Consider the following 9,863-nt stretch of genomic DNA (forward strand, 5'->3'; position numbering starts at 1 on the left):
ATACTGAGTCATGTGACTGGAGCTCATTATAATATTTGAATCAGAAACTAAAAAGAAAGAGACAGAAACAGATTCTGGTGCTGAAGACGAGACGTGAAGCTGCACTGAAGTCTTTAATCAGAGACACACAGAGTTCACACGGGACGGCAGTTTCAAAGACCATGTCGTTTTTAAAAATGTATAAATTTGTATATATTTGCATAAAATAGTGCTTTAAGGTTTTGTGCAATATTGCAAGTCATTCATGTTTTAAAGAAATATTGTACTTTAATACGTCTGTATATTTATTTCCTAACTTTAATCCCAAAAGGATTTTATGGCTTATTTCATAAAAACCCAAAATCTTAGAGTCTCAGAAAAACAGATTCAAAGCATTTTTAATAAATCAGAACTCGATTAGAAACACAGAGAGAGAGAAAGAGCTTATGTCTCAGTGTGTGTGTGTGTGTGTGTGTGTGTGTGTGTGTGTGTGTGATTTAATAAACCTATAGGAGAGGTGTGTAACACGTGACACAGTAAAGCCGTGTTTCAGTCTCACACTATACTTATAAAGAGATACAGAAGAGTTAAAATGATGAAAAGTACAGAAACATCTGGTTCACCCGGGAGCCAAATGATCAGTGTGAGGAGTGTGACGTGTGTGTGTGTGTGTGTGTGTGATGTGAGTGAGAGGTGTGTGTGAGGAGTAAATGAGATTGTGTTGAGTTGAAGTGAGGGAACAGAGCGAGCGAGTTTATAACTGTTTATTTCCTGGAACTGAGTTCTGAAGTGATTTTAGGGAAAGCTGCAGCGGTGTGTGTGTGTGTGTGTGTGTGTGTGTTTACTGTACGCCTGGAGAGGACACTTCCTGTATTAATTCTTCAGCTGAAACTTGGGAAGTTGAAGAAAAAACTTTAATTTCGTCTTCATTAAATCCTCGTCCCCGAGCTGGTTCACTCCAAACACACCACATCAGCCTCGGGATGACGTCATTACTGGGACGAGAAGGACGAAGAGGAGACAGATTAACAGAAATCTCAAACAGATTTAAAGCTGGCACGCGACCCGAGGGTTCAGAACACGGATTTTATAAACAGTCGTAAATTTGACATATTTTTTCAGTCCCCGAGGTTTTAGAGCTGAACACAGCTGGGCCGATGACGTCCTGTTCAGACGGGATTAGTTTCTCTCTGGAAGTGTGTGATGGAAATACATTTTACTGCAAATCCTTCTCGTCAGGTATCGTCTACAGAACCTTTAACCTTAGCAGGAGACGGGGGGGTTACCACGTGTGTAACACTCTAAACCATTAAATCTAAAGGACGAGTCAAAGATGGGACGCCTTCAAGGCTTTGGAGGAATTTACACAATCCAAGTGTAGTCATGTGACAAGCCACGCCATCGACAACAAGCACTTCTAATAAAGATCAGGTGTGTCTTCTTGTACACATCTAGATTATTAACTCAGTGATGCTTAAGTTCTGAAATGTCTCTTAATTTGCCGAGCCTGAGGAGTCTCCACTTCCTGTTAGTGATGATGATGATGGTGGACTGCAGGTGGTAACTTCTCTGTGCAACATAAAAAGTGTGTGTGTGTGTGTGTGTGTGTGTGTGAGAGAGAGAGAGAGAGAGGGAGAGACATCACTGTTGGATCGAGGAACACGCAGTACCATGGAAAAGTCCAAGGAGCTCAGTGCAGATCTGAAAAGGAGGACGTGGAGTTACACACACCAGGAACGTCTCTCAGAGCCGTCTCTAAGATACTGCAGATTCCACAATCAGGTAGACTACTGTATTGATGTCTGGGGAAAAAAAAAACTGTCCTTCTCACCTGAGAGGAAACTAACTGGTTCTGATGGTCAGGAACATCCCAGGAACCACACAGAGGCACAGAACTGCCATGAACTGGAAGCTGCAGGAACATCAGTGTCACTGTCTCCAGTCAAACCAGTTTTATATTACTATGGACTGAAAGAAACAAAGAAGCTCCTGCTCCAAAATCCACACCTTCACCAGCTCAAGTAAAGTCTGCAGCTCAGCACATGGACAAAAGCTTCTGGAGAAAAGTTCTGAATAGAGGTGTGTTTGGAGGAGTAAAGGTGAGGCAGAAGACTGTAGCAGGTGTGGAGCATGGTGGTGGGAATACACTCTGGGAATGTTCTGCTGCCAGTGGATCTGGTACACTGCACAAAACCTCAGATGGAAGTGGAAAGTATAAAGCAGGTTAACTTAAGCTTCTGGAGACTCGACACCAGTAGCTTCTGTGCCAGAAAACTAGCGGTTTTAATTAAAAACAAGTTAAATGTCCTTTAGAATGTAGAGTAGAGTTCTGCTGAAGCTTCTGCTGGAGAGAGAGAGAGAGAGATCTGATTCTCTGATGATTTAAAAATAATATTAATTTAATTAAAAACTCAATCAAACGTGTGTGTGTGTGTGTGTGTGTGTGTGTGATCATTCTGCTCCAGAAAAAGCTCCTGAAACCCCTGAAAGCCTGATTCTGCCCTGACCTTCATGTTCTGAAGTGTGTGAACTTCTCTCAGTAGTCTGTAGTCGGACACACTGCTCTTTAAGGAACTTTAAATAAATAAACTGATGTTTGGTAGAAGCTCCAACTTTCTTCACATCTACTTCCTATAAATATTCGGCTTCCCGTTTACGGGCCTGGAGCTTCTGCAGCAAAATCTCTCAATCTCCACAGTATCTCCTCAACATCTCTAACTTTACACTCCATCTAGAGCACAGGTTCTCCTCCCTGTAACCTGAAGGTGTGGTCTGTAAGAGTTAAGTGCACTTTTGGAAGACCTTTAGTGTGGTCAGATGAGGTTTCTTTGAAAGATGCTTCCTCGCCCAGTTAAACTGGAAAAGGTCAGATGTTCTCCTGATTCAGGTTGTGACTTCTAGCTCAGCCTTTAGAGGGCGCTGATGTAAAGAAAAAAAAAACAGAAACAAGGAGGATGGATAGTGATTGGTCAAGTTTTTTTATGGAGGAAACATTCACAGCTCTAAAAACAAACCTCATACTTCAGTTCACTGTATAAACTGTAGAATAAATACATTAAAACATAAATATTTATAAAAACATAAGCAGGAGCTAAAACGCTGTGAAATCGTCTCCCCGTCGGCTAACGAGGAATCCCGCTCCAGTTAGTCGACGTGAGCGAGCAGAGGCACTGAACACAGAGGAGTCACTGAGGAGTTCTGGGAAGACGTGCAGGACACCTGCAGCAATCAGTTCCTCTAAGAGTTCCCCTGAGAGCCGCTAGCAGCAGATCCACAGATCAGCCAGAGAATCTAACACAGTGGTGTCTAAAATCCACACAGCTCGTCTCATCTGAACTTCAGGTAGGTCGGCGTCGAGTAGTTAAACAGAAGGAAGTCCATGCGGTACAGATTGTAGAGCTTCTTCTGATAGAAGGGGCTGATATTGCTGAAGAACTTGGCTGCCATGCTCTCGGTGGTCCTCACACTCTTCGACGACGCAGGAAACTTCACTTCTCTTTCTGCCCCGGCTAGCTTTAGCACGTAGCGTGAGTCCTCTGCCAGGCTCTCGTATTTGCCCACCACGTCGTAGTGAATGAGGCAGGGGTGGCACAGAGTGTGCGCTCGCTCCCAGTGCTCGTTAAACGGCTCCTCGCGCTGAGTCCGCGGGTCCACCAGGTAGTACACGAACTCCTCGAACGAGACGTCGCTTCCCTTCTCCAGCGCCTCGGGCTGAGGGTTGGCGCGGTGACGCCGCACTATCTTGGTGCCGTAGCGTTTGTGGAAGGCCGTGTTGTAGCTCCGTGTGAATTTGTTGCGATACGCCGAGACGAGTCTTTCGAAAGGATCACGCACGAATATGAACTTCAGGTAGGTGCGAAGACGGCGGTTAATGTCGGCTTTGGAGTACTCCGAGAGCGAGCGCAGCCGGCCCGGAGCGTGCGCCTCATTAGCGGGGATGGCGAGTGGATCACGGTAACGTCCGTCACCCGTCAGGACCATCAACGTTCGCTTCCAGTTGGTGCAGGCCACCTTGGGTACGTAGCAGTAAAGCATACTATGTCGGTCGTCCACCAGCAGATGGCGCAGGTCCTCAGGGCCCAGGACACGCCGCTTACGTGTGTGAGAGCGACAGGCTTCATCCACAAACTTTCGGCGAGCCTTTAGGGTCGTCCCGACAGCAGAAAGATCCCACTGAAGACAGAAACACAACAATTAGAAATCTATAACGATAACAGTAATGTTAATGTCAAAGTAGGCGGAGTTTGTGTCAGGTTGTGGTGCAGTGATCAGTGTTGCATTCGGTACGTAAAGTGAAACATGTAATTTGGTAAATGTTTTGTTGTTTTAATGGAGAGACCAAGCTATGGGTGCCAATATTTTAGTTCAAGTGAAATGGGTGTTTTTTCTTTTGGCCCCGCCCACAAGCACCTGCTCAAGGCACTTACTCAGTTTTGTTTCTGATTTAGAAGGAATTTACTCTAAAGGAGGAAGTTCTTTATGATGCAAATGTTACAACATGGCATGTTCTGTGGATGTGTGTGTGTGTGTGTGTGTGTGTGTGTGTGTGTGTGCGTGTGTGTGAGAACATTTACACATTTACACAGTTGTGTTTTAATCATCCTCGACACTCCAGGGTGCAAAAACGCGACTGAGCTCGGAGCGGAGCACAACTTTTTTGCACACACATGCCTCATAAATAACTCTGTGCTGTAATTTGTGTGTGTGTGTGTGTGTAAAAAAATGTACACGTGGAGTTTTTCACAAAGGCACACACACACACACACACACACACACTTGAGCACAGCAGCAAGTCCATGTGCCAACTCTCATGTTTTCTGCAGTTTCTCAGGGAGGTCACGGGGTGCTGCAGAGAGGAGTGTGTGTGTGTGTGTGTGTGTGTGTATGTGTGTGTGGAGGGGGGGTTTAAAAGGTTGTGGGTTGTAACAGCTGACAATCAGACTCTGACCCTGACTCTGTGTTTAATCTAGCACAGCAGGGTCCGGGCTTAAACACAGAGTCAGGGTTCAAATTAAACACAGAGTCAGGGTTCAGATTAAACACAGAGTCAGGGTTCAGATTAAACACAGAGTCAGGGTCCGGGCTTAAACACAGAGTCAGGGTCCGGGCTTAAACACAGAGTCAGGGTCCGGGCTTAAACACAGAGTCAGGGTCCGGGCTTAAACACAGAGTCAGGGTCCAGATTAAACACAGAGTCAGGGACCCTGACTCTGTGTTTAATCTGGACCCTGACTTTGTGTTTAAGCCCGGACCCTGACTCTGTGTTTAATCTGAACCCTGACTCTGTGTTTAATCTGAACCCTGACTCTGTGTTTAATCTGGACCCTGACTCTGTGTTTAAGCCCGGACCCTGACTTTGTGTTTAATCTGAACCCTGACTCAGTGTTAAATCTGAACTCTGACTCTGTGTTTAATCTGAACCCTGACTCTGTGTTTAATCTGAACCCTGACTCTGTGTTTAATCTGAACCCTGACTCTGTGTTTAAGTCCAAAGCCTGGCTCTGTGTTTAAGCCCGAACCTTGACTCTGTGTTTAAGCCCGAACCCTGACTCTGTGTTTAAGCCCGAACCCTGACTCTGTGTTTAAGCCCGAACCCTGACTCGGTGTTTAAGCCCGAAGCCTGACTCGGTGTTTAAGCCCGAAGCCTGACTCTGTGTTTAAGCCCGAACCCTGACTCGGTGTTTAAGCCCGAACCCTGACTCTGTGTTTAAGCCCGAACCCTGACTCGGTGTTTAAGCCCGGACCCTGACTCTGTGTTTAATCGAACCCTGACTCTGTGTTTAATCCGAACCCTGACTCTGTGTTTAATCCGGACCCTGACTCTGTGTTTAATCTGGACCCTGACTCTGTGTTTAATCTGGACCCTGACTTTGTGTTAACACAGAGTCAGGGTCCGGGCTTAAACACAGAGTCAGGGTTCAGATTAAACACAGAGTCAGGGTTCAGATTAAACACAGAGTCAGGGTCCGGGCTTAAACACAAAGTCAGGGTCCAGATTAAACACAGAGTCAGGGTCCGGATTAAACACAGAGTCAGGGTTCGGATTAAACACAGAGTCAGGGTTCGATTAAACACAGAGTCAGGGTCCGGGCTTAAACACCGAGTCAGGGTTCGGGCTTAAACACCGAGTCAGGGTTCGGGCTTAAACACCGAGTCAGGGTTCGGGCTTAAACACCGAGTCAGGCTTCGGGCTTAAACACCGAGTCAGGCTTCGGGCTTAAACACCGAGTCAGGGTTCGGGCTTAAACACAGAGTCAGGGTTCGGGCTTAAACACAGAGTCAGGGTTCGGGCTTAAACACAGAGCCAGGCTTTGGACTTAAACACAGAGTCAGGGTTCAGATTAAACACAGAGTCAGGGTTCAGATTAAACACAGAGTCAGGGTCCGGGCTTAAACACAAAGTCAGGGTCCAGATTAAACACAGAGTCAGGGTCCAGATTAAACACAGAGTCAGGGTCCGGATTAAACACAGAGTCAGGGTTCGGATTAAACACAGAGTCAGGGTTCGATTAAACACAGAGTCAGGGTCCGGGCTTAAACACCGAGTCAGGGTTCGGGCTTAAACACAGAGTCAGGGTTCGGGCTTAAACACCGAGTCAGGGTTCGGGCTTAAACACCGAGTCAGGCTTCGGGCTTAAACACCGAGTCAGGCTTCGGGCTTAAACACCGAGTCAGGGTTCGGGCTTAAACACAGAGTCAGGGTTCGGGCTTAAACACAGAGTCAGGGTTCGGGCTTAAACACAGAGTCAAGGTTCGGGCTTAAACACAGAGCCAGGCTTTGGACTTAAACACAGAGTCAGGGTTCAGATTAAACACAGAGTCAGGGTTCAGATTAAACACAGAGTCAGGGTTCAGATTAAACACAGAGTCAGAGTTCAGATTAAACCCTGAGTCAGGGTTCAGATTAAACACAAAGTCAGGGACCCTGACTCTGTGTTTAATCTGGACCCTGACTTTGTGTTTAAGCCCGGACCCTGACTCTGTGTTTAATCTGGACCCTGACTCTGTGTTTAATCTGAACCCTGACTCTGTGTTTAATCTGAACCCTGACTCTGTGTTTAAGCCCGAACCCTGACTCTGTGTTTAATCTGAACCCTGACTCTGTGTTTAATCTGAACCCTGACTCTGTGTTTAATCTGAACCCTGACTCGGTGTTTAATCTGGACCCTGACTCTGTGTTTAAGCCCCGACCCTGACTCTGTGTTTAAGCCCGGACCCTGACTCTGTGTTTAAGCCCGGACCCTGACTCTGTGTTTAAGCCCGGACCCTGACTCTGTGTTTAATCTGAACCCTGACTCTGTGTTTAATCTGAACCCTGACTCTGTGTTTAATCTGAACCCTGACTCTGTGTTTAATCTGAACCCTGACTCTGTGTTTAATCTGAACCCTGACTCGGTGTTTAATCTGAACCCTGACTCTGTGTTTAATCTGGACCCTGACTTTGTGTTTAATCTGGACCCTGACTCTGTGTTTAATCTGAACCCTGACTCTGTGTTTAAGCCCGGACCCTGACTCTGTGTTTAATCTGAACCCTGACTCAGTGTTTAATCTGAACTCTGACTCTGTGTTTAATCTGAACCCTGACTCTGTGTTTAATCTGAACCCTGACTCTGTGTTTAATCTGAACCCTGACTCTGTGTTTAAGCCCGGACCTTGACTCTGTGTTTAAGCCCGAACCCTGACTCGGTGTTTAAGCCCGAAGCCTGACTCGGTGTTTAAGCCCGAACCCTGACTCGGTGTTTAAGCCCGAACCCTGACTCGGTGTTTAAGCCCGAACCCTGACTCGGTGTTTAAGCCCGGACCCTGACTCGGTGTTTAAGCCCGGACCCTGACTCTGTGTTTAATCGAACCCTGACTCTGTGTTTAATCTGGACCCTGACTTTGTGTTTAAGCCCGGACCCTGACTCTGTGTTTAATCTGAACCCTGACTCTGTGTTTAATCTGAACCCTGACTCTGTGTTTAATCTGGACCCTGACTCTGTGTTTAATCTGAACCCTGACTCTGTGTTTAATCTGAACCCTGACTCTGTGTTTAATCCCGAACCCTGACTCTGTGTTTAAGCCCGGACCTTGACTCTGTGTTTAAGCCCGGACCTTGACTCTGTGTTTAAGCCCGGACCTTGACTCTGTGTTTAATCTGAACCCTGACTCTGTGTTTAAGTCCAAAGCCTGGCTCTGTGTTTAAGCCCGAACCTTGACTCTGTGTTTAAGCCCGAACCCTGACTCTGTGTTTAAGCCCGAACCCTGACTCGGTGTTTAAGCCCGAACCCTGACTCGGTGTTTAAGCCCGAACCCTGACTCGGTGTTTAAGCCTGAACCCTGACTCGGTGTTTAAGCCCGAAGCCTGACTCGGTGTTTAAGCCCGAACCCTGACTCTGTGTTTAAGCCCGAACCCTGACTCTGTGTTTAAGCCCGAAGCCTGACTCGGTGTTTAAGCCCGAACCCTGACTCTGTGTTTAAGCCCGAACCCTGACTCTGTGTTTAAGCCCGAACCCTGACTCTGTGTTTAATCTGAACCCTGACTCTGTGTTTAATCTGAACCCTGACTCTGTGTTTAATCTGAACCCTGACTCTGTGTTTAATCTGAACCCTGACTCTGTGTTTAATCTGAACCCTGACTCTGTGTTTAATCTGAACCCTGACTCGGTGTTTAATCTGAACCCTGACTCTGTGTTTAATCTGGACCCTGACTTTGTGTTTAATCTGGACCCTGACTCTGTGTTTAATCTGAACCCTGACTCTGTGTTTAAGCCCGGACCCTGACTCTGTGTTTAATCTGAACCCTGACTCAGTGTTTAATCTGAACTCTGACTCTGTGTTTAATCTGAACCCTGACTCTGTGTTTAATCTGAACCCTGACTCTGTGTTTAATCTGAACCCTGACTCTGTGTTTAAGCCCGGACCTTGACTCTGTGTTTAAGCCCGAACCCTGACTCGGTGTTTAAGCCCGAAGCCTGACTCGGTGTTTAAGCCCGAACCCTGACTCGGTGTTTAAGCCCGAACCCTGACTCGGTGTTTAAGCCCGAACCCTGACTCGGTGTTTAAGCCCGGACCCTGACTCGGTGTTTAAGCCCGGACCCTGACTCTGTGTTTAATCGAACCCTGACTCTGTGTTTAATCTGGACCCTGACTTTGTGTTTAAGCCCGGACCCTGACTCTGTGTTTAAGCCCGGACCCTGACTCTGTGTTTAATCTGAACCCTGACTCTGTGTTTAATCTGAACCCTGACTCTGTGTTTAATCTGGACCCTGACTCTGTGTTTAATCTGAACCCTGACTCTGTGTTTAATCTGAACCCTGACTCTGTGTTTAATCCCGAACCCTGACTCTGTGTTTAAGCCCGGACCTTGACTCTGTGTTTAAGCCCGGACCTTGACTCTGTGTTTAAGCCCGGACCTTGACTCTGTGTTTAATCTGAACCCTGACTCTGTGTTTAAGTCCAAAGCCTGGCTCTGTGTTTAAGCCCGAACCTTGACTCTGTGTTTAAGCCCGAACCCTGACTCTGTGTTTAAGCCCGAACCCTGACTCGGTGTTTAAGCCCGAACCCTGACTCGGTGTTTAAGCCCGAACCCTGACTCGGTGTTTAAGCCCGAACCCTGACTCGGTGTTTAAGCCCGAAGCCTGACTCGGTGTTTAAGCCCGAACCCTGACTCTGTGTTTAAGCCCGAACCCTGACTCTGTGTTTAAGCCCGAAGCCTGACTCGGTGTTTAAGCCCGAACCCTGACTCTGTGTTTAAGCCCGAACCCTGACTCTGTGTTTAAGCCCGAACCCTGACTCTGTGTTTAATCTGAACCCTGACTCTGTGTTTAATCTGAACCCTGACTCTGTGTTTAATCTGAACCCTGACTCTGTGTTTAATCTGAACCCTGACTCTGTGTTTAAGC

The 9,863-nt window shown here is 47.0% G+C and overlaps 1 protein-coding gene across 2 annotated transcripts in view; it reads right to left on the bottom strand.

Moving 5' to 3' along the window:
• Positions 1-2,422: 2,422 nt before the first annotated feature.
• si:ch211-236h17.3 (carbohydrate sulfotransferase 11) overlaps positions 2,423-9,863 on the bottom strand; it is an 18,730-nt gene continuing 11,289 nt past the window's right edge. Inside the window, exon 3 of one of the 2 annotated variants that reach the window (XM_053482025.1) lies at positions 2,423-4,152. In XM_053482025.1, coding sequence (XP_053338000.1) covers positions 3,307-4,152 — 846 coding nt within the window. In that variant the 3' untranslated portion in view covers positions 2,423-3,306. The remainder of the gene's footprint in view (positions 4,153-9,863) is intronic. The other variant, XM_053482024.1, reaches the window with a different exon arrangement.

This window comes from Clarias gariepinus, chromosome 22 (assembly GCF_024256425.1).
Source record: "Clarias gariepinus isolate MV-2021 ecotype Netherlands chromosome 22, CGAR_prim_01v2, whole genome shotgun sequence".
Lineage (NCBI taxonomy): Eukaryota > Metazoa > Chordata > Actinopteri > Siluriformes > Clariidae > Clarias > Clarias gariepinus.